Source organism: Macaca nemestrina (assembly GCF_043159975.1).
Source record: "Macaca nemestrina isolate mMacNem1 chromosome 11 unlocalized genomic scaffold, mMacNem.hap1 SUPER_11_unloc_4, whole genome shotgun sequence".
Taxonomy (NCBI): domain Eukaryota; kingdom Metazoa; phylum Chordata; class Mammalia; order Primates; family Cercopithecidae; genus Macaca; species Macaca nemestrina.
Genome location: NW_027257575.1, coordinates 267546 through 292736, shown reverse-complemented (window position 1 = coordinate 292736; position 25191 = coordinate 267546). Strand labels below are relative to the sequence as shown.

General features: G+C 46.9%; 1 protein-coding gene across 3 annotated transcripts in view; it reads left to right on the top strand.

Moving 5' to 3' along the window:
- Positions 1–25191, top strand: part of LOC139361162 (disco-interacting protein 2 homolog C-like) — a 93590-nt gene that overhangs the window by 44300 nt on the left and 24099 nt on the right. For all 3 annotated transcript variants that reach the window (XR_011618699.1, XR_011618700.1, XM_071089641.1), the window contains one exon: positions 21657–21877. Coding sequence is in view for 1 of the 3 variants with exons in the window: in XM_071089641.1 (XP_070945742.1) it covers positions 21817–21877 (61 nt within the window). In the remaining 2 variants the exon portion in view is untranslated. The remainder of the gene's footprint in view (positions 1–21656; positions 21878–25191) is intronic.

Genomic DNA, 25191 nt, shown 5'->3' with positions numbered 1-25191 from the left:
GTGGGAGTGGGGGCCGGTAGCAGCGCGGATGGATCCAGGGAAGGACTTAGTTGAATGCCAGCTGTCCACATACTTTTTGCAGGTCTTGGACAAGCTCCCTAGTTTCTCTGGGCTTCGATTTGATTGTAAGACTAGGACGCCGCCCGAGTCTGAAGATGTCGGTGTGTGCGGGAATGCCTGGCGCAGTCACAATGGGTTTTCCGTCAGCCTCCTTGCCCATCCCTGGGTCAATCAGAATCCATGCGTGCCACAAGTAAATTCCAGTCTGTCCGAAAAACCAGTTGACCCTGAGTTTTACGGTCAAGCATCGTGAGTGTCCTTGCCAGGAAATGCCACTAGATGTCTTGGGCCTTCTCCTCTATGTCCACAGCAATCCCCGGGACAGGCTGGTTCAGGACGTGGGAGGTGGCAGTCGGTGTTGTACCTAGGACAGGCTGAAGTCAAAGGCTCATTTATTCTGTGAGGGGTGATCAGGATGACACATCAAGAGGAGTCCCGTGGCTGACCCTGGAGGTGGACGGTCGGGTCGGATTGGCCGTTCTCCAGCAGGTATTTCGAGTGATGCCTTCCCTGGGTCACGCAGCCCTGATCTGTAGCGCACAACTTCCCAGCTCCAGCCAGTCTGGTCTTGCCGTCTCCTTCCAAGAAGGTAGGTGTGGCGCAGTTGCCTTTAAGCGTCTCCTTCTGGACACCGCAGGGCGACAGCAAGCAAGCACGGGCGGCGTTTTCCTTACCTTGACCAAAATACGCGGGGCCAACTTTGAACGATCCCATTCAGCATCACACGTGTGCATCGGCCACTCACCTGTCCATCTGCCACAGACAGGCTTGGACAGCACCATTGAGTGGCCTTTACGGCAAAGAGCCTAAAGGGCTCACAAGAAAACCGGAACCAGCGCAATGGTAACAGCTCAGCAATACCTGTCATTGATCAAGGGCTGTTCTGGGCCGGACGCGGTGTTAAGTGACCCAGTTCGGTTAGCACTCTTAGAATTAACGCTCTTTTGCCTATCAGGAAATCGAGGATGGAGGGCATTAACGCCAGGGAGCAGGGAGTAAGGGGACACACAGAGGGGCTGAGGGGCTGGGTGCTCTGAGCCCACGGATCCGCCCCCAGGCCCCGGCTGCACGGGCACCAGAGTTGCTGCTCTGCAGGGGGGGAGCAGCCTTAGGGAAAAGATGGAGCCTGACGTGGGTAAAATTTGGATATTTTCAGAAGAGACCTTCAGCCTGGAATGAGGGTGTAAGTGACTGAATTGGAGTGATGAGCCAGAAAGCCCGGCTGCAACAGCTCCCCTGTGAGGTGAGGGAGGAAGGTCTTGGGGGCGCCTGGCTGAGCAGAGGCCCTGGGTCGCCAGGAGCCACCGCGGGCTTGGAAAGGGGGAGAAACTCAGCGCCCTGCACTGCAAGGGCACCGAGACGTGGTTGTGGTTCTTCCTGACCGTGACAGGCACAAATGGTGCTGATAGTGGAATGCACGGAGTCTGCCTTCAGAGAACTCCTTGTGTCTTTTAAAACCTGGGCCTCTCATTTAAACTTGGTGGCCTCAGGTGAATGATCAGAAACAGTTTCTGATGAGGTTGCAGAGATTGTGCGTGGCCTCTGATTATGCACAGCCTCTGATTGTGTTGTCTGTGCAGCCTCTGATTTTGTGTGGTCTCTGATTGTGGCCTCTGGCCTCTGTGTGTGGTCTCTGATTGTGTGTGATCTCCGATTGTACTCAGTCTCTGATTGTGGCATCTGATTGTGCGCGGCCTCTGATTGTACACGGCCTCTGTGGGTTGTGTGAGTTTCTCGGGAATAAGTAGATGAGCCTCGTGCTGGGGCAGGTGTGCCTTGTGTTGGGCATGTGGAGGAGGAAGAAGTTTAACCCACTCCCTCTTTGGGAATGGCAGGGCAGTAACAAAGGCGGTTGATTTATACATGGCCATCCTCGTGAGGTGAGGACCTGAAAGGTTTACTGCTTTCCTGGAAAGCTGCTCTGGGCGTCACCATCACTGGTCATGGACAGCAGCTCAGAAGCCCGCTTAAGGTGCAGGGAGGGACTGGAGCTGGTCCTGTCTGTGCCCAGGCTGCTGGTCACACCGACGGCCAGGCGATGGCTGCCTTTGCACGAAGCTGGGGTCAGAGTTAATTTGGGCAGTGTCGGCTTTGATTTAGATCAAGACTGGTCCGTCTTCCTAAAATACTAGCCATGAAAGCTTTCATAGATTGTAGTTCTTTGGGAGGTTTCTATGTGGTTTTTAGACGTTTAAAGCACAGGGCACATGGCCAGTGTTGAATTACATTTTGTTCAGTGTAACTGACAGGACACTGGACCTGAGTCCCAGGCCTGCCACGGGGTTCAGGGAGCTTCAGAGAGGGGGATGTTTATGCTCAAGTTTTCGCAGATGGAATGGGACATGGGCAGAGGGCTGGAATGCTCTAACCTTCAATCTTCAGTCATCGGTATCACCTGTGCACACGCATATCATTTTCAAAGATGGATGAGCTTTTGGGAAATATCTAAAGACTTTTCAAGTTTTGAAGGAAGCCGGGATGACCCTGGAAATGTCAAGTGTCTTGGCTGGTGACCAGGTCTGTCACCACGCACATGGACCCTAACCTCGCACACCTCTGTTCCCGCACAGTGGGTGACCAGGTTTGGAACCTCGAAAACTTCTGATTGGGCACCGCTGGTGACTAGGTCTGTAACCTTGCCTGGCTCTGATTGGACACAGCAGGTGACAAGGTCCCTAACCTCGCACACCTCTGATCATGCACAGCAGATGACCAGGTCTATAACCTCACCCTTCTGTGCACAGCAGGTGAACAGGTCCCTAACCTCAAAAGCTTCTGATTGGGTGTAGCTGGTGACCAGGTCTGTAACGTCGCATGGCTCTGATTGTGTAGAGCTGGTGACAAGGTCGCTAATCACACACACCTCTATTCGTACACAGTGGGTGGCCAGGTCCATCACCTCACACCTCTGATTGTGCATAGCGGGTGACCAGGTCTGGAACCTTACACACCTCTGATCGTGCACAGCAGGTGACCAGGTCCATGACTTCACACCTCCGATCATGCACAGCTGGCGGGTACAGGACCCACTTCAGTGAGGGGCTGACTTCCCAGGTGTGAAGGGGGAATGTTGTGTGGCTCACTAAACCCCTCCATGCTTTGGGGGCTCCAGGCTGTGGCCGGCAAGTAGGATGTTGTCCCAGGAGGCTGCTGTGTGTGGGGGCGGGAGGAGGCAGCTGCAGGGTGGTGAGGGCGTGTGTATTACTGGGAGTGGTCTGATCCATGCCTTCTGCACGTGAGTTCTGGCGATTCTCTTCTGGTATGTTGGTGGATCATTCAGCACCCCCATCATATTTGAGATGAACTGTGCTCTGTGAGTGGCCCTGCCCTGGGTCATGACCACACGCTGGACTTGAGCTGTGGGAGCCACATGGACAGTTGGAGGCCTCAGACCCCAGGGCTACACACACCGAGATTTCCCGGCTGCGTCTCCCCAGCACTCGTGCTGATCTCTCTTGCTGCTGCTGTCCCAACCCCTGACATGGCACAGCTTCCCTCTCAGAAGATGTCATGGAGCTTGTCTGCTGTTCGTAAATCTTACGCACATTTGGAGGCGTTAGCTTCATGCAGAAGTGCTGCAAGCAGGAGATAATGGAGTCTCGGTTCCAACTGGTGGTCTCCAGGAGTCTCTCTCCACCTGCAACCTAGCAAGTGAAGGTTACCTGAATGTGTTGTCCGAAGGTAACAAGCATGGGAAACATGTCAATGCCATGCAGTGCGAGGTGGTTCTGGGAATACCAGTACACTCTCGTGCTGCCAAATGTCATGTCGTGTGGATGTCACAGGATCCTTTTCTTTGTCACTTGTGTTGCTAATCCCCTGGATTTCTCAAATCTCTGGATTTCTCAGGTTCTTTACTTCTCCAGGAAAAAAACCTGCCCCATTGTCCTGTTACCTCTGAAAGGGGGATTTTACAGCAGGAGGTGATGCAGCAGCCGTCAGTATAGGCACATGCTGCAGGATCCTACTAGTCTCAGGTGCACCCAGAGGGAATATAGCTGGGCAGGTGGTCCCCATCTCCTGTGTCGTCAGGGGCACCCACAGGAGGCACAGCAGGGCAGATGGCTCCATCTCCACTGGTGCCAGGTGCACACAGGAATCACAGTTGGGCAGGTTGTTTATTGCCAGGAAGTACAGCTGGGGTTCAGCCCAGAGCCTCAGGCAGGGGGTTAATAGATTGGAAAGGTTGAGAACCTTGGCTTGATCACTGAGACACAAATTGTGGCAGTAGAAGGTGGACGTTCCCCCCACCGTTCCTCAAAAGTTTTGCTTTCTCCTGTTTCCCTGAACAGCGTCTTTTTAACTCCTAAGATAGCTCCTGCATATATATCTGTATATCCTTGTAGAGGGACTAGAGACACTGCTGGAAAGTTAGTAACTCTGTATTGATGAGGTGCCAGTTATCAGTCTGTTGCCTTAAAACATCAGCGGTTGAAATTGCTCCTCCGAACATGACTGGACGTGTTGCCGTTCTCTGTACAGTTTTCTTTTGGGGAGGTGTGCACGGTTCCGGGAAGGGTGCTGGGCTGCAGTAATGTGGGTGTGGACACAGGTCCCAGGAGAACAGTATCCCTCGGAGGGCAGGGTGGGAATCCCGGGGGTTCACGGCAGTTTTGCTAAATGAATGAATGAATGAATGAACCTAGCACTGAGAGTCACATGAGCTCATACAGAAAAGGCTTTGAGTGTTGAGAAATGGAGATTGAAGAGCTCACCTGTTCTCTTTGAGTCCAATTTGGGGTCAGTGCCGCTTGGAGCTGAGGGTTTGACATGCAATAAAAGCTGTGATGTAGCCATAAAGTGTGATGTTCTAGTGATTTGGTTTATGCAGCTGTTGCCTTCTGTTGAGGCTGAAAAGAACCAGATTAGTGGTCACTTGTTACTCAGGCCTTGTGCTTTCCTAGGAAAAAGGAAGGGGCACTAAATTTTTAGTGATAAAGTGACACAACATGGGAACACAGGAAGCGTCTCATCTTTTTACTTGTGACTTGGTCACGGAGCCCGTGGGTACTTCTCAACATGGTCACCCTGCAGCTTCTGAGTCCCGTCCTCACTCTCCCAGGCTAATGTGGCCATGCCAGGGATCCTACTCACAGGTCTGATGGCAACATTGCATGCTGGCTTTGTCCCCCAGGACTTGCAGGTGGTTCGTGCCTGGAATAGTTCCGTGGTAGCCAGGGTATCAGCGGGTGGCCGGCCTCAGCTTCCAGCATGGCCTTTATTCTCCATGGGGCGTTGGAACTGATTTTTGCGCAATCGTGATTTGACAGTGATTGATATGCTGTGGGTCTCCGGCCCAAGGAGATGGGGATAAATATTCTTTGCTGCTCTTTCATGCTCTGGGTGGCAGGGAGTTGGATTGAAGACTGCAAGTGACACCTGCACGTGTCGTGAGATGAAGAGAGAGTATTTCCATGAAATCCTCTGTTTACAGAATTAGATCAGTTGTATTTCTAACCCAGAAGTTGAAAGCAGTTGATTTTAAGTGTGACGAGGAAGCTGGAATTTAATTTCTGAGTACAATAATTACTGTGGAAATGAGTCTTTGGACTTGGAATTGAAATGAACGGTTGTAAATTTAGGGTAAGTCACAGTAACGTGTTTAGACAAAACATCTGATGTAGGTGGCAGAGTTTTTCAGGTATGTATAGAAACGTGATGAAAACGGTAGGGGATAAAGGAGGATTGTCCTGTCCTGAAAGATTTAAAAAGTGGATTATAAATGCGGACCTCGGTGTTCGTATAGAGGCCATCAAACTTAACTCGGTAGTTCGCACAGCAGAATGGTAAAAGCCGAAGGAATGTTTTTGGATGTTCTTCAAATGACTCCTTCCTCTCAGTGTGGAAGCTGTGGTTAGTGTCCACCGGTTCTGGGTCTGCCAGCGATGTCTCCTGGGTGGTCAGGTGGCGCTCTCAGAGAAAGACGCAAAGAACGCCTCCATGGTTTTCTGCCAACTATAAGATAATCTTTGTAGCCCTTGGTTCCATTTGTTTCTCCCTTGCAGTTGTATTTTGTTTTTTAAATTTATGTATAGTAGCACTGCCACTCTTTTGTGGGCAGTTCTGTTAGTTTCCTAGTGCTTACGTCCATCCACTTCGTTGAAGTGTCTGTCTGACCTTTGCCAATTTTTTTTTAATTGGAATGTTTATTGTCCTCTGTTTCTTTCCCTTTCATGTAACTTTTAGCTTGTCTTATCTACAGAAAGTCCTGGCGGGATTTATGTTGGAATTGTAAGTCTGCAGGTCAGTGTCCTGCTGGGATTTATGCAGGAATTATGTTAAGTCTATTGGTCAATGTGGAGAGAATTGGCGTCTTGACCCTGTTGCCGATTCTCCTTGGACTTGTGGCTCAGCTGATGTAGCTCTTTTCTTTCTTCAGCGTTTTGTAATTTTCTTCATACACATCCTCTGTGTGCTTTGTTAGATTTATACCTACGTGATTTTTATATAGCTACTGTGAGTGTGTGGTTTTTAAAATTTAGGTCCCAAATACTGATTTGCCCCTATGTAGAGTAAGATTTGATTGTGTGCTGTGACTTGGCTAAACTCAGTTATTGGATCTAGGACTGACTGTTGTAGATTCCTTGGGAATTTTTATACGTAGGCTTTTGGTGTGACTAGAGTTTTCTCCTTTCTGTTTTCAGTTTCTTTTATTTGTGCTCATTGTGATATGTTTTTACTGGCTTTGAGTTGAAGATGGCAGCTTAGATTATGGACCTGAGACCTTACTTTTTTCAAATATGAGCCTTTCGTGCCATAAGCTTAGTTCCCATCATGATTTTGGCTGCAATTCATAAATTTTAATTTTTGTTTCAGTTCAGTTGACAATTCTTTTCCTTTGAACACTCATTGTGGTTTTATTTAGTTCACTCAAATCTCATTTTAGCAAAAGATAAAAATTCATGCAGGTTTAGTTCCTGCGTGTGCCTCATAATATCTTCACATTCTATGCCTTGACCAGTAAATAATTGAGCTTATCAGGGAGATGGTTGCATGGTATATTGGTGTTGTAAAAATTATGTGGGAATTTGAATGTTTCTGAGACAGGCTCTCTATCGCCCAGGCTGGAGTATAGTGGTAGAATCAGAGCTCAGTGCAACCTCGAACTCCCAGGCTCAAACAATCCTCCCACCTCAGCCTCCTGAGTCGCTGAGACTACAGGTGCATGCTGTCACACCCAGTTAATTAATTTTGTTTTTTGTAGAAATGGAGTTTCACTCTGTTCCCCAGGCTGGTCTTAAACTCCTGGCCTCAAGTGGTCCTCCCACCTCCACCTCCCAAAGTGCTGGGATTACAGGCGTGAGCCAGCGTACCTGGCTGGGAATTGAAGTGCCACAAGGGTACAGAGGTTTTATGTTTTGTGTTCTGATATTGCCACATACCTGACAGTGCCTGGCCCGCAGTCGGTGCGTAACGCATATTGCTGAGTGAAAGGATACTGCGGTGCCTATGTATTGAATTAAATTTAATTTCACTCACTCGTGTTTCTCTTTGTCAGTCCTTTTGCCTCTCTGGACTGCTTTGTTCTACAAGTTACCTTGTAATAGGATCACGTTCTTCAAGTAGTTTTGCACTTTGATTATTGACCTTTTTTTTTCATTTTAAATGAAAGAAGTCCCCCTCCCCCCATTCTCTCTAAGATATTCTCATCTTCCCTCGGTCATTGGGATGTATGATACCAACACATGTCTCTTCATAAACATGTTATAATAAAAATCCTTGAATACGCACGTGCTTACATAGACAGGCGTTTCTTTTATTAAGAGTTGGTGTTGCAAAGCAGAGATCTTGACAAGTTCTACTTCTTGTAATGTATCAGTGAGTATAGGATTGCATACATTCTACTTTATTTGCCTTCTAAATAAAGAATATTCTTAATCATTGCCACTTAATAAACGTTGGGCCAGATCTTTTAGAAAAGATGTTTCCACAAATCAAAGTTTGTACTATCAGCATTGTTATTTAAATAGCTAGTGAAACCATCAAAATCTTATCACATTTACATGTTGCACTAGGAATCATCTCTGCTTTCCTCCCTGCAACTCGGTATTTTTGACGCGATCTGAGTTAGTGCACAGGAAGCCTCAGTGTTTCCTGGAGGGATGCCCGCAGCTCACTGGCCTCAGAGAAAGTCGTAAGGTGTGCACGAACTTCTCTGGAATAACTTAAGCTTATTACATACATCTTCTGGTAGGTCGTTTGTCCCCTCCACTCTCCAAAAGAAAACCTCAGACGTCTTAAATTAACCGCAAGTCTTTTCGGGACTGAGCCATTATTTCAGAAAGCAAGATTGTCAGAGAAAAAATATAGCTTTAAGGATGATAGAAAGATCTTAGCATCTTCTGAAGCCTGAAACCTGTGGCAGGAGACAGCGCAATCATTCCTGTCCTGAAGGTACCTGGCCTGTCCCGTTTTGTTTTCCTTTGCTTACCCAGATGTGGTGATTTAAGAAAATCACTGGAGTCATTGAATTAAGCATCCCTTTATTTGTAGCTTTTAAAAGATTTTAAGTTAAAATATAACTTTGTAAATCTTTTATGCAGCACACATTTGGCGATGTTATGTCCGTGTTCTGTGTGCGCTTTCTCTGTTTTGTGTAGGATTTCTGTTTTATGTACTCTGCGTTGCATGGCACACAGTAGGTATTAAATATTTGGGGGATGAATGAATGAACTGGGAAACAAAGTTCAGGATAATTTCTACGGCATTTGGAGATTCTCACGTACAGCCTAGGCACATACAGTGTTAGCAAACAAGGCCCAAGTGAAAGCTACAGTATTTATGTGATTAATTGCTAAGCAGCAGTCACTTTCTCTTCATGCATCCTGGATTTGTGGGGTCACAGGACCTGCTGAAGTAGTACCGTATAATGTCTGATGGAGCAGCCAAGGGCTGGTGGCCACAGGTCTCAGGATGAGAACACAGAAGCAGCCATGGGCCCTGCTCCTGAGACAGGCAGGGGCTGGCTGTGAGCCCACCTTTGCCCCAGATGTTCATGAGCAGGGAGGTGGTTGTCAGGGAAGCAGGTGCATGTTGCCTGCAGGGGACCCCGGCATGTACAGATGGAGGGAGTGCCTTTCTGAACCCACATCTCCTGTTAAGGCTAGCAGGAGTCTGCACTTGCTTGAAGGGTCCCTAGTTTTATTCCCTGAGTTTGAGCTTGCTCTCAATGGCCCTGTCTGCCTTCGAAATCCACCTGAGTGAGAGCTGGAAGGCTTAGGGTTGGGGCTACTTCCCCGGTCCCAGTGTGGCAGGGCCAGGTTACTGGAGATAAGTCCTAGTCAGTACCTCGACTACTAACAGGTTCGAAGGGCTTAGTATATCCATGCTCGCTCTATGATAAAGTCAGCAATTTGGCAGATGATAACTGGACATTTAAGAGTTTCTTTAAAAGGTGTCAGTAAAGCCCATGATATGGTTTGGCTCTGTGTCCCCACCACAATCTCATCTCGAATTGTAATTTCCATAACCCCACATGCCAAGGGCAAACCCTTGGGAGGTGATTGAATCCTGGGAGCGGATTCCCCTTTGCCATCCTCGTGATTGTGAGGAGTTCTCACGAGATCTGGTTTTTCGTTAAGTGTAGGACTCCTCCCCCTTGCACGCTTCCCTCTCTCCTGCCACTGTGTAAGACGTGCCTTTGCTTCACCTTCACCTTCTGCCATGATCATAAGTTTCCTGAGGTCTCCCCAGCCATGCGGAACTGTGACTGAAACCTCTGCCTTTATAAATTACAGAGTCTTGGGCAGTTCTTTATATCAGCATGAAAACACTGATGCAGCTCAGCAATCCACAGAGAGAGGAGGTGACAGTGTGAATGCTGCTGTCAGGCCTGCGATGCCAACATGCGCCACATGTGGTGAACCTCAGCCATGCGGCCATCGAGGGGTCATGCCTGCGATGCTGACAGGGAGTCAATCAGCATCGTGTGTGGTGAATCTCAGCCGTGTGGCCATCGAGGGGTTTAGCCGTGCTGTTCTCATTAAGCAGCCCATTTTCAAAGTCTGAAAAAGGGTAAAAAATATTAACAGGGCTGAAGTTTTCAGAGTCAGTGCCTCGCATGAAAACTGGTGGTTGAGAATTCCTCAAGGAAAGCAGAAGTTGTTCTCAGAAGTCAGCAGTGCTCTGCGGCACAGAGGGACATCGGTGAGAAATGCCAGCATTGCAGATAAGTAACATTCACAGCCATCAAAAAGCATGTTTTATCTGTAATTAGCTGGCAGGACTCAACAAACGCACGTTGCCTCCTTAATTTGCCCACACTGCAGATGCTTTTTTCAGGCCAGGAGTGTTACTGGGGAGCTGTGAGCGGGGTCCTGGCTCTTCCCAAGGTGCCCTGGAGGTGAGAGGAGATTTTGTACTCAGGGATGGAGGTCGGGACACGCTTGAGCCCAGAGTCTTGGGGTGAGCTGACTTCTTCATTGAAAAATTGTATTTGCTGAGAAGGAAAGGGCAGAAACTTCCTTTCAGACAAATGAAAGGGAAGTCAGTCATCCCTTGACAGAGGTGCATCTCTGACGCGCCCTCCGAGAGAGACCCTCGGGCAGCAGGGAGAAAGAAGAAAGCGTGACTCTCCACTGTTCTACACGTCCTGGTGTGGGGTCTCTGGGCCGGGATCCCCGAGGAGAGGCAAGCGTCTCTACTGCTTCTGTGGCACAAACTGCTGACTGTGAGTGAGATCGGTTCTCTCAGGTGTGGAGATTCGAGGGGCTCTGAGGACTTCATTTAGCTGAGGCATCTCCTGTTAGAGCCGAGTCGTTCCCTGGGTACGGTGTGTGCCTGTCATCTGCTGCCCCGCCCTTCATGGAGAGAGAACAGCAGTAGCAACACCCTCGCCACAGCCGGGGAAGCTGGCTGGATAGCAAGAGGTTGGAAAAAATTCAAGTACTGTGTTTATAACACTCATGACAGAGGCTGGATTTGGTGGCTCATGCCTGTAATCCCAGCACTTTGGGCAGCCCGGGAGGGAGGATCACTTGGGCCCAGGAGGTTGAGGCCAGCCTGGGAAACACAGCAAGACCCCATGTCTGCAAAAACTACATAGTCAGCCGGGTGCAGTAGTGCCTGCCTGTGTTCCCAGCTACCTAGAAGGCTGAGGTGGGAGGATCACTTGGCCCCGGGGAGGTCAAGGCTGCGGTGAGCCGTGATCACACCACTGCACTCCAGCACAGGTGACAGAGGCAGGCTTGTCTCAAGAAAAATTTGTTTTCAATCTCATGACAGATGTTTTCCCTGTCCCAACCTATTCCAAAATAGCTAATGTTTTAGGCGCTTGCGTTTCAACTCCAAACGTATGAATGTTGCTTCAAGAAATTCTTGCTCTGCGTCCCATCTTTATGGTGGAACCAGCCAGGTGCCGTAACGTTACCAGACGTTTCTCCACGTGGTCTCGTGTGCGTCAGAGGAGCCCTGGCCACTTGTTCAGCTTCTCTGCATCCAAGAGATTGCTGTGTGTGGCAGGACTGATCCTCACTACATATGGTTCGGATTCCTCGGGTGAGTGTCTGGAAGAAGACACCGTCTTGAGCTCATTGCCACGGCAAACACAGTTTGCAAGTGAAGGATGTCTGCTTCTCCGTGTCCAGAGCTGCCCCGTTGCTGATGAAGATTGTGAAGTTGGTCAAAAGAGAAGCAGCTGACACAGCAGAATGACCAGGAAGTACTGAGGGATGTGGGAGGGGAGAGCCTGTATTCGTTCCCCCGCCTGCTGAATGTTAAAAATTTCCGAGACGCAGAGTTGGCCTTCCATGTTCATGGATTCTATAGCCCTGGATTCAGCCAAACTGAAAGTGAAAATATTCAGAAGGAAAAGAATGGCCTAACCTGTTCTGAACGTATGTAGAGTTTGCCATTTTCATTATTTTCTAAACAAGATAGTACAACACAGCACTCACGTTGTTTGCGTTATTACGAGTAATGTAGAGATTGTAAGTACACGGGAGAGCACACGTGGGTTCTACGCAAATGATGCGCCATTTTCTATCACGGACTTGAGCATCGCAGACTTTGGGATTCTGACCCTTGGAACCCGCTCCCACAGACACTGAGGGTGACTGTACTTTAACATGCTTTATTTATTTATTTTTCTGTAAGAGACTCACTGGAAGAAAAACAGAATTTTTTCCACACAGATCAATGTTCAAAATCTACAAATAGCTTTTAGGAGGAAGGAAAGGGTTTCAGGGTTTTTTTTCATCTCCGAGTTCAAGCTATTGATAACACATTCCCTCACCTTGTAGTTAATTTGTGTGTGTGGTGAGAATACGGAAGATCCATTCTCTTACCCAGTTTCAGGCAGATGATACATTGTTAACTGAATTTCAGGCAGATGATACGTTGTTACTAATTGTAGTTACCACGCTGTACATTCAGTCTCCAGAATTGACCAGCATTTCCCCATTTCCCCAATCCCAGTCCCTGCTAATCCCTATTCCACTCTTTCTACAAATGTTACTTTTTAAAGAAAAAGTTTGGCACATATAAGTGGATCATGCAGTATTTGTATTTCTGTGCCTGGTTTATTTCACTTAGCAAAATATCTTCCAGGTTGATCCATGTTTTTGCAAATGACAGAATTTCATTCTTTAAGGTGAATTGTACGCCTTGTGTCCATACACCACAATGTCTCTATCTGTTCATCCACTGACAGGTGTGTAGGTCAATTTCACATCTAAGTGACTGTCAATAGCGCTGTGGTGGACGTGAGCATACAGGCCTCTCTCCATTAATGGTTCAATATTCGTTTGGATATTTACCCAGACGTGGGATTGCTGGATCACAGAGTCCTGTTTCTAGTTTTGGAAGATGCTCCATACTATTTCACAGCTGTGCTGCTTTGCACTCCCACCAACGGCATGCAAGGGTTTCCTTTGCTCCACATCTGCCAACACTGCAGAATTTACATTCCTATACCCCTTGGGTTTCCTGGCGTGGGCACAGGTGGCCTGACCGCTCACTGCCACCTCTGAGTTTTGCTTTCTCACGCTGCAGACAGACTGGCTGAGGAGCCGCTTGGATTGCTTTGGCTCTTGGGAGTTTTGACTTAAAAAGGCAACTGAGCAGAAAGCCGTAGCTACTACACAGCTGCTTAAATAATTCTGCAAAGACTTAAAGTCAGACTCTGGGTGAGGGAGTGTGTGCTTCTAAAACAGGAAGACAATGCTTGATGTGTTGTGGAAAGTCGAAGCTCTCTTGGCCCCCATTCACTGCACGCCTCTGGCTCTGGCATGAACACGCAGTGACCGTGAAGCTCTGATTACAGAGATGGGCTCCTCCTGGGGTTTAGGACTCTGGACTGCATGAGCTTTTGTGTTGACTGAGATTAGCCCACTTCTTTCTGCTGTCAAAGCGATTCCATCTTCAATGCCTTAGCAGTTTTGTTTCCTCAAAAGCACTTTCTGATGCCGAAGGGCATGTGGCTCATGGTACGTGGTTGTAACCACTCCCTGTGGCCTGGCATCCGAGATTGACCGTCCACTTCTCACCTGGGGGTGGTCCAGTGTGACTGTTCAGATCCTGGAAGTGATGTGGACGTTTGTTTCTTCTAGTTGTCATCCTCCCCCTTCAGCAGGGCTGTGACATTCTCTCTGCTGGGGCATCTGAAGCGTCTCCTGCAGTCAGGGGTGGGCTGGCGCCACTGGGCCAGGTGGTTATGCATTATGACTTTGTTGCCACCAGTCTGGCCCTTTGGCAGGCGTCTGGGACTTGCTGAGACTGTCATCTGTGAAACGAGGATGATAGTGCTTGTGGAATGCTTAAATGACATGGTTGTCTATAAAGTTTGCAGTAAGACCCCGACTTTGTAGGTGGATGATCGTCCTCCATCCTTTCCCCTGTCCCCCTGTCCTCATGCTCATGTTCCCTCCCAATCCGAAGAAAAATCTCCAAGGGGATCTCTCCCTCTGTCTGTCAGGGAGTAGGGGGTGGAGAGCGAGAGGCTCGCTCTCAAGCCATGAGGCCCACTGCGGCCATCTGAGAAGAGCCCACAGTAGGCGCCAGGCCATACCAGGTCCTCTTCTACATGTCAGTCTCAATGTCTAGCTGGGAATAACAGAAGCTGGGTTTCATTGTCCCTACCTTGCCCCTTCTCCCTCCCCACAACACCAAAAAATGTAAATACAGCATCCAGTAAAACCAACTTACTGCTGGGGCCTGAGATCTGCAACATTGAGAATGTCATGGGAAAGGGAAGTAGCTGTGTTTAATATGACATAGTCTTCTCAGAGCTGTCTTTTCACAGGGTGGGACTTCTTTCCTTTTTGTGTGAAGGAGGGATTTCTAGCTCCCAGTACATACTGGAGAAATTATGCTTGCCGAAAGAGATTTTAGCAAGTTATGACAGCAGTTTTGTGTGAAATGGGTGTGTTTAAATCCCAGGCGGCTGCAGGACGTGTGTGCTCCATAGTCCTGCCGCTCTAGGAATCCGTGTCGTCCGCACCGGAGCAAGGTGGGAAGGAATCCACGTCATCCGCGCCGGAGGATGAGGTGGGATGTGTCAACAGTCTAATCCTTTCGGGCTTTTTAGGTTTGGAAATTGGCAACAAATCCGTTGCTTCAAGGTATTTATAAAAGCAGCCATCACTGCGTGTGGCCGTGTGCCCAGGACCTAGTAGTTTGCTTTGTATATTTCATCTTATGTGACTCTCACAGCAGCTCTCCAGTATTGCTCCCATTTTACGGATGATGCAAGGGAGGCTTCGAGCAATTTGAGAACTTACTCAGTGTGAGTAAGTGGCAGAGCTGGGATTCTGATGCCAAAGCCTGGACTCTTAATCCAGTTATTCTTCTGTTTCCCTGGAACGCAGGAACGTGGGGTGTTGCCAGTCCCTCGAAGCCTCCTGTCAGTGAGACGGAATCGCAGCTTGCTGAATTAAACGGAAAGAAAAACGAATGTTTCATTTTCATTATTTTAGGAAGGGGTGCTTGCTAGAAGATGGAGACATACGGAATGGCTACGTAATGTGTGTACTGTGATGTTGAACTTTTAATAAACTCTTGCCAGAGAAGGTATTTTTTATTTCTCCAACATCATGTGACATACTACGTAGTTTATTGCCATTTTTAGTACTTTAAGAAATGTCGTTAAATAAATGTATTTTAGTTAACCAATTTACCCAATGCTATAAATGTAAGAAGTACCAACAAATTATTTACTCACAATAGTGATCTGTTCAATGCTGCATGAAGCTGATCCTGAATAATCCCTTCTCTTAATAGATGGATGCTTTTGGGTTCTTAAAGGCCTAAAGGGAATGAACCATAAACAGCCTCAGCAGAGAGAAAAGATGAGAAAGATCTGCCTCTTTTGGGGTCACCAAATGCACCTCTATCAACTTATTGCCTCTCAGCTCCACATTCACCCTTTATTACCTTCTTCAGAAACCATGGATCTGACCCCTGCAAATTCTGTTCAGTTGTGTTGGTGAAGTTTGGCAGAGGCATATCGGGACAGTGGTTTCACTTCTTAGTCCCAGGGCCGTGCACACGGGGTCTAGCAGGTCCTGCTCCTGCTGGAGTTTCTGGCCCCTGTGTTGCATGGCAGCAGCAGCTCACCCCCAGCCCCGACAGCTTTGTAGGAGCTTCTCCAGCAAGAGCCCTCCCTGCCTGAGAGGGCTGCAGGCCACTGGTCTCCATGGAGCCCCTGTGCTGTGTCTGCCCCAACAGCCCCGAGTCCAGCAGTACCCATTTCATTCCCTCATCCCCTTCTCACTCAGTATTTATGCACCTGCTTTTTGTCTCTGTTGTGATAACACATTAATCCGGCTTTAGGATCCCAAGCTAAAATCATGATTTTTTTTTTTTTTTTTTTTTTTTTGAGGTGGAGTCTGGCTCTGTCGCCTAGGCTGGAGTGCAGTGGCCTGATCTCGGCTCACTGCAAGCTCTGCCTCCTGGGTTCACGCCATTCTCCTGCCTCAGCCTCCCAACTAGCTGAGACTACAGGCACCCACCACCACGCCTGACTAATTTTTTGCATTTTTAGTAGAGACCGGGTTTCACTATGTTAGCCAGGTTGGTCTCGATCTCCTGACCTTCTGATCCACCTCCCTCATCCTCCCAAAGTGCTGGGATTACAGTCTTGAGCCACCGCACCAGGGCTAAAATCATTTTCTCTTTACATGAAATTGCAAGCCTTTACTTCTCAGCCTCTCCGTAGGTAGAAACATCCTTGACCATTTTTGATGCTTATCCTCAAAGATACTTAGAAATACTAGAAAGTCACTGCTCTCTGTCTTAACTGCTGAGCTTCCAGATGATTTTCTCCTATCTTTTTAAGCATTTGCATTTCAGGCATTTGTTGGAGTCCGTGACACTGTCTGTGTGTCCAGCATGACCAGCGAATCTTGTCACACTCGTGCCGTCCGCGCACACGTCTGTTGACTCCTCTGCAATCCTGCTTGGTACCTTTACCCAGGATGTTTCCGTTTCTCATGGTTTCCAGTCCATGACCTCTCATCTAATGTCTCGTAGACGTGGCTGGGTAAAACTGTATTTAGGGCATTTGTAATTAAGGCTTTGGAGGGCACTTGGTCAGATGTTTTCATGGATTTCTGATGCTGCACGGGTGCTGGATTTCATCTATCGGCTCATTTTGTGAAAAGGATGTTGTGTTTTCAAGGGAATATTTGTTTTGTAGCAACCTGTTTACCCATGTTATATTTTCCTAAAAGTTCTTCATCTTCTGAGCGCTTCTCAGAATGATCTGGATTTTATGCAGAGCTTTGTAAACGTCTTTGTTCTCGGCTCATACCCTTTCCAGCACTGTGTGTTCATCCAACACTGCCCCCTTCCTCGCACCCAGGCCTCAGACTGGCCAGGACTCCCTGTGACCCGCTGGCATTGGCTCTCCTGGGAGATGGGTCCATCCTGCTCCCTGTGTCCGGTGTTCAGATCTCTCCCCTCACGTGTGGGATTTGGGCCACTGGCCAGTGGACATGCCGCCTTTTAAGCTGGATGTCATAAGAGAAGCCTCCCCAGTAGCTGCATGGGGGTGTTTCCTCTGCAGCAGGGCACTAGCAAAGCATCTGGCTGTGCTGAGGATGCAGGAGGAGCAGCGAGTGGAACCGGGGGGCCATCGTGGCATGCGTTGCCTCCTTGTCCCCTCTAGGTGTCACGTTGGGAAAAGTCTGTCCACAAAGTGCTGTCCACTTAATCGCTATTTTAGGTGTTCATGGTTGGATGCTGCTTTCTGCCTTGGATATTTTGAGTTGGACGGGAATTAAACACAGCAACAACTTAGCACATGGAGGTAGATTCTGACTCAAACGTTTCACTCAGTGTCGCAGGAAATGCTTTGAGCCATAATTACACTGCATGCTTCAGAAGCTGATCTTCACGCCTGGACAGGTTGTCCTTTCTCCACGTGTTCGCTGTGTTTTGATGATGGGGTTAGCATGCTCTATAAGGGTCTGTGCTGAGAAGACTCCACCACACAATGTGGGGAGGCTATCCTGTTATTGTTCCTCGTCTTAACCTTGTTCAGTGTAGAGTCTGACAGAATCTTCAGGGGTGCTGTTTATAGATGTTTTGAAGTGTCACCGTGCCACCGATTTCAGGTTAAAATAGAATGTGGACATCTTTTCACAATAGTTTTTAATTACTCCGCTAGTTTGTGTTGCTGTCTTTTGCTGTACAGTCCACAGTCTGACGTCTTTGTGGTCCCCACGTTTCCCTCCTGCTCGTATTACCTGATCCTATGGGTCAGCTGTGAGGAAACCACTCTCCGTCCTCATCTGGAGTGGCCTCAAGCTGGGTGTGCTGGTCTCCTTGTGGGCTAAAGTGTTCTTCTGTTACTGTTTTCTCTGTTTTTTGACTGAATTTAGCAGACTTGTGTATGGTGCAAAGACTTTTAAAAATGTATTTTGCCTTTATGAAAAAAACACCTGCATTGCTTTAAAATGAACCTTCCCTGTGTCTCCATCCTTCCCCAAATGATTGCTCTGTCTTAGAAACTGGGTGGTGTGTGCGCTTCCTGGCCTCATTCCATCAAGCACTGTAACCTCTGATTGCAAAAGTGACTACATTCAAGGAAAAAACTTCGCAAATGTTGAAAAGAATGAACAAAAACAATATATTGTTCTCTTGTCACCCTGAAATGGCTACTCCTAATATTTTGATGTAGTTCTTTCAATTCTTTTTAAGTAAAGTTACTTCTAACACAAGCACTTTAATTGTATTGATCAAATTATATTCAGGAAACAAGGAGAAATTAAAAAGAATATCCAGTTTGGGGCAAAAAGGAAGACGACATAGAAAGAGGCTGTAAAACTCCCTGCAACTTGAAAAGCTGGGTTGTGGTGGCTGTGGTTTTGTTTTTACTGTGAGAGACCACAGGATTCTTCTTGGCACTGAAGGGCAATAAGATAATACCCTGTGTGTGTGCTGGTGGCCGTATAAACCGAGCCGCATGTCCTCTTTCGAAGCAGAGAAAGCATGAGGTTTGAGGTAGTGGTTTGGTAACTTTTGGAAAGTCTGTTTGTAGGACTGCACTGCAGAGATTAGGTCAGTCTGAATTAGAATCGAATGATCTGTTCAGGCCTTGGGAGCTTTCTACACCGGGTGTACGCCTGTTCTGGATGTGGTGTAGAAGGAACAGGACTGGGAGGGTTTCTTGCTTCCCAGTCATAGAAATGCCTGCAATTATCACTGTTTGTTGTCTCTCAGGAAGCTATTTCGGGAAGGAAGTGTCCGTTCGAAGGCTGCTGGTTGGCCTGTCGTCACCCTGGGGGTCTTTGTGTGGGTCACGGGAGCCGTGACTGCTCACGCGTGGAGCTCTCTCTCGCTGCTGCGCTGGTGGACAGCTGATCAGCAACAAAGTGTGTGTCCCAGTGGCCTTTGAGAAGAATTCTTTGCATTATTTTTATACAAGGTCCTTTTTCCTTTCAATGTCAACATCGTGTCTTCTAGCCAAGCGATATGTTCTTGCAGAAACAGGAAGTGTGGCCCAAGTGAGAAATGAGGGAATTCATCCATTACTGCTATCAGTTTTCCTATAGTTGAGCCATTGTAATTTATACGTGTTAAATCTGTAGAAGTGAGTCACGGTGCCAGATCCTCACAAATGCCGAATGTCTATGTGGGACCTTATACCAGTATAAGCTGGAGGCTCCTGACAGATGTAGACAGGGACAGAAGTGCCTGTGGATGGGTGTGGGTGCACATGCGTGTACATGCGTGTTGTGTGTTCTGCTTGCCGGCAATGCCCAGCGGCACCGGGTGCCCGGTCTTAGCTTCCAAACACCGTTCTTCACTAGAAGGAGCCCTGGTCCAAGGGCTGGGGAATCAGGTATCAGATCTGGAACCAGTTGAGCAACAAAACAAACCATTGTAACTGTGAATCATAACCTACCAAGCCAGACTCCATGAGTACATATGAACCATATATAAATGAATGCTGAAAGATGAAATAATTATTTTTCAGTGAATATGGAAGATCTAATGATTTAGAAGGAATGACAGGAAATCAGTGGATGATAAAACTAGTAGTGAAGAATTCATGGAAAACAGAATATGCACATAATGTCATGGTGCCTCCTCCCAAATCTTAATTTCAACATGAGAAGTAGCGTCTTTGCTTTGAAGGAACTTAAGCACCACCTTCACTGAGTTGCTGATGTTAACATTGTCACACAGGACAGACTTGCGGTGTCCCTGCTAAAATGCATACCCTTGAGTCTAGTCTGGAAGATACCAAAATAAAGGACAAGCTGTAAAATAACTGACCTGTATTCTTTCACGTTTCCAATTTCAAGAAACACAAAACCTGAGAAACTTGGATGCTGGACTGGTAAAAATCACATGACAAATCAATTCATGATCCTGGATTGGATCGTAAAAGAGGAAGACAAAGTAAGAAAATTATGGAGAGAGTTGACAGCATTTGAAAGTGAACTTTGTATATGACATTTAAATTTCCCGATCTTGAGGAAAATGAATGTGAGAGCATATCCTTGTGTTTAGGAAATACATTGTAACATTTAGGTATGGAGGGACATAGTATCTGAAATTTATTTTCATTTGACTTAGAAAATTCATGGGGGAGGGAGGAAAGCAGTGTGATGTAAGATAGGAACAGTTGGGCCTAAGTTGAGCCTGGTAAGTTATGTGGGAATTCACTACACTGGTCTTGCAGATTTTCTGTGTCTTTGAAATTACATTCAAAAAGTTTAAAACGGAGAATATGCAAAACAAAAAGCGATTTGTGCAAGTGAGTGGACTGTCACTTCATTGATCCCTTCAGTTTTCGGCCATGAGCCAAGTCAGTCACACAGTGGTTTATGACCTGGGAATTAGAAATAGTGGCCAGATGACCAGGCTCTTTATCTAGTTAGGGAGAGTAGTGTGTACAAAGGCTGACCAAGACCAAGCAGTGCGATGAGCTGCCTGTGGGTGTGATGTTGCGGGTCTGGGTCCTGTCTCAGGTGGCAGCTTGGGGGGTTTAAGCCAGAAATCCACGTCCGATTCCCTTTCAGTGGGATCATTCTCACAGCTTCAGAGAAAACTGCCCCAACCCGTCTTCACTCACGCTGGCCATTTTTGGTGGTGATGGTGTTTTTATTCTGCTAACACCGTTCTCACTCACAGTTTAGGGCCTTTGAGCGGGCTTTTCCCTGTGTCTCAAAGATTCTCACCTTGACAGCCAGTATGGTTCATTCCTGTTGTTCTGATTTTGTGTTAAGAAGGTTCTTCCCTAGCTTCACAGTTTGGAGTTGCCACTGCATCTGTCTCTGCTTTAATTCCCTACCCCATCTATCACCTGTCTCCTCCATTAAGAAGTGGCCAGCGTGAGATGCCATGAGACTGTCTGCCTTATCACCGCTGCGACCCCAGCCCGTAGGGACTAACAGAGAAGGCATTCAGTGAATGTGTGGAATTAATGTAATGGGTTAATAGCCACAAAATGTGTTAATGGTTGTTTTAGTCCAATTCCATGCTGCTGATAAAGACATACCCGAAACTGGGAAGAAAACGATTTAGTTGGCCTTGCAGTTCCGCATGGCTGGGGAGGCCTCAGAATCATGGTAGGAGGTGAAAGGCACTTCTTACATGTCAGCAGCAAGAGAAAACGAGGTAGAAGCAAAAGCAGAAACCCCTGATAAACCATCAGATCTCATGAGACTTATTCACTATCACGAGAAGAGCACAGGAAAGACGGGCCCCAATGATTCAGTTACCTGTCCCTAAGTCCCTCCCACAACACATAGGGATTCTGGGATGTAGAATTCAAGTTGAGATTTGGGTGGGGACACAGCCAAACCATATCCATAGCCAACACAGTCCTGTCCCATGGCCGGTGTTGAGCTGAGCTGCGACCGTGGCTGTGTGAGTTGGGGTGCGAGGCGTGCACACGCCTCTCAGCGGTACAGTGAAAGGATTTGGAGGCTCAAACGTGTGACCTAAAAGAATCTCCAAAGATCAAGGACCATTCACCCTAAAAAGAAAAATCTCAGCGCAGTTTAGAGCCAGTGTTTGCTTTTGGATATGGATTCTACAGTCATAAAATGAATAAATAAAAGTCTGTAAATAAATTTTAATGTCTTTACTGGAATTGTAACCACTGATTTTCTTTCCTCACCCACCCATCTGTTGGTGAGTTTCAGAAGGTGGATGAACCGTACTGCGGGGACAGAGAGGAGGGTGCAGCTTGGCCTCTGGGACCTCAGCTGAGCACTGAGTGAGCTGTCTCCGTTTCAGACGTCCACACGGAAGTTGTCCAGGCGGCTCTGGCCAAACCCAAAGAGCAGAAGATGGCCGGTGCCTATGCCTTCCAAACGCAGGTCCCTGGTCGTGCAGACCTCCGTGGACGCCTATACCCCTCCAGGTAAGGGACACGCTCCCCGACGCTGCCTCCTGAACATGCTGGGTGCCTCAGAATTGACCACTAGCCCAGTAGTCGGGTTTTTGCCTTCAAAATCATGGTGCAGAAATGCAGATTTTGTGAACCAGAAGTCCGAAAACAGTGTATGAGTTAAACGTGGAAGGAAAAGTAACATTATGTATCTATATAAATACACATTTTTAACTTTTCATCAAGACTCATACATATGATACATACCAGTAAAATCTCACACAGTTTTATTCATTTAATTCTTTGTAGGGAAAAGGGAAGAGTTCGTAACCCTCTGGGTAGAATTGGACTTTTCTTCTGATTAGGCTGGTGCATGCGTGTTCTCAAATCTTCAGACAAGTGTGCTATATTGTTGGATTGTTTTAGAACAAGCGAATTGGACAGTTTAGGCAGTTACTCGAATCAGGTCATAAGCTTTGCCTGCAAGGTGCCAGCTACTAGTGTTTTAGTTCCTGCAGGCCATAAGGTCTCTCACAACCACTCAACTCTGCCCTCTGCCATGGGCGATAGCAAGTGTGTATGGCTGTGAACCAATAAAACTTTATTTACAAGAAAAACGGACCAGATTTGGTGCACAAACCTGCCAACCCCTGATCTAAATTACCGAAGGTAATAGCCAAGTTTTATTTCTGCTATATAATACTGCTTTTATTTAATCTTGAATTTTACATAACTACCCAAATTCTCTCTTTTCTCTGCCCAAATAATTGTAAACTACATTTCATGATGTTCACACCCAAGTAAAGCAGAAAGTTTAGTTATCCAGATACTTGTTAGAGACACGGATTGAACCTACACTATTTGGTGTTTAGTTTCTGTGATATTGATTCTGACATTATTCATGCCGTTGTTGCAAGCTTGTCTTTCAAAGGACCTGAATCACCTTACATCCCACGTTGAAGCTACGTGTTACTTTAAATGACACCGTGTTTTTCCTCCAATAAAAGAGAAACTTAAGGTACAATATGAATAGTTGAAAATGTACATTTTGGGGAATATTTTTACTTTTGAAGTTTAGCTTAGTCTTGGCAAGCAGTGAGACAGAAGGACGTGCTTCAGATTAGAGCTGAGGTCAAGCTTATGTCCACATTACTCCAAGCATCTCCTGAGTTTCACCTTTACGTACCTTTACAAATGAAGGCAGTGGAATTTATAGGACAGAACTTACAGTGCATCATTTTGGGTTTTCGTTGCTTTTTGTTTTGAGACAAGGTCTTGCTCTGTTACCAAGGTTGGAATTCAGCATCATGATGGCAGCTCTTGGCTCACTGCAGTTGGGACCACCTAGGCTCAAGCGGCCCTCCCATTTCAGCCTCAAGCAGCTGGGACCACAGGTGCTTGCCACCACACCCAGCTAAGTTTTAAGTTTTTGTAGAGACAGGGTGTTCCTATGTTGTTCTTGTTTTTCATTGACACATAAGGTGTTCTTCTTCTAAAGAACGCAGTGCCAGCAGGCAAGGGAGTGAATGCCGTGCTAGCAAGGTTGTTGGCAAGGGAGCCCTTTCTGCCAATGTGCTCCCTTGGGCTCCTCCATTTCCTTATTTTAATATTAAGCCACAGCACATAATTAAGGGCTGGGCACGATAGCTCATGCCTATAACTCCAGTAATTTGGGAAGCCAGGGCAGGTGTATAGCTTAAGCCCAAAGGTTCAAGGCCAGCCTGGACAACATGGCAAAATGTACAGAAATGCCTTTTGTACATCTTGTCTTCACCAAAAGTACAAAAAATCAGCTGAGCCTGGTGGTGTGCACCTGTAGTCCCAGCTACTTGGGAGGCTGAGGTGGGAGAATCACTTGAGCTCGGGAGGCAGAGGTTGCTGTCAGCTGAGATGGCACCACTGCACTCCAGCCGGGGCAACAGAACAAGACCCCAATCTCAATTAGAAAAAAAATAACGATAATACATAGAGACTCTTTAGAAATGATTAGGCCAGGCATGGTGGCTCATGCCTCTAACCTCAGCAGTTTGGGAAACCAAGGCAGGCAGATTGCTTGAGTCCTGGCATTTGAGACTAGCCTGGGCAACATTCCAAAGCCCATCCCTACAAAAAATACAGAAATCTGCCGGGCGTGGTGGTGTGTGCCTGTGGTCCCAGCTGCTCGGGAGGCTGGGGTGGGAGGATCACCTGGGCCGGGGGAGGTTGAGGCTGCAGTGAGCCATGATCATGTTACTGCATTCCAGCCTGGGCAACAGAGCTAGACCCTATCTCAAAAAATAATGTGCTTAATCCTGTTTCTTTGGTTTATGGTTATAATTTGTAAAAACTTATGGTAAAAAAATTGCATTTGTATGTGTTCTTTGTGTAACTAACAACATGGACGTAAAAGGATAACCCACTTGAAATATTTTAAACCAAATTTTTGGCACTAACCAGTATGTAAGGCAACAGGCATTTTTCTTGACCACTTTTTATAAAAGAAATGACTTTGAAGTGGAAGAAGCATTGCGGTTATTTGCTTACTTCTCGTATTGAATCCAACCACTGAGAAATGTTACTGGATCATGCATGATGAATAACTTCATTGTACAGATGTCTGCAAAATATAAAAGAATATTATTTGAAATGTTACTTTTGTGAAATATTTGGATTTATTTGACTAGCATTTTTATATAAACCATAAAGCATCCTTTGTAAATTTTCATCAGGAGTCCTCTTGATATCACATGGGGCAGTTTTGTAAAATTATAAATGTCAATATCATAAAAGTTTTTTACTCCCAGCCTATTGTGTGCTTAGCCATAGTTTGCATGTTTATTACCGCAGTTACTTGATCCAAATCTTAGCTGCATTTTCTTACCTAGTTTTCTTGGTTGCTGGTAACAGTGGTTAGATCTTACTCAGTTTCATTGCCCTTCAGAGAATGTTCTTGAAGTTTATCTTCTATGAAATGACTGGCTGCTGACCTCGATCATAGTTTCTGGAGAAACACTCATTAGGATTGTGGCAACAGTAATATTCTATGGCTGAAATTTTCCTTTAGTTTTCAAATATAAAGATATAAGAACAATTTGCCAAAACTTGTTCTAGCCATGATGAGGGAACAGGGACTGAAATCACACATCTGCCATAAACAACTGTAAAGCTGCACAAAACGAATGAGGTGGCTGTTTTTAGTCTGTGACCACAGCTGTGCCAGCCAGAACCTGAGGGCAAGGGCAGGAGAATGAATGAGACGCACCCACAGTACACTTGTCCTCTGGAGTACACCTGCAGATCGAGGCACCGAGAGCTCAGGTGTGGGCAGAGCACGGCCATCCTACCACGTCCAGAAGGCAGAGCTCGGA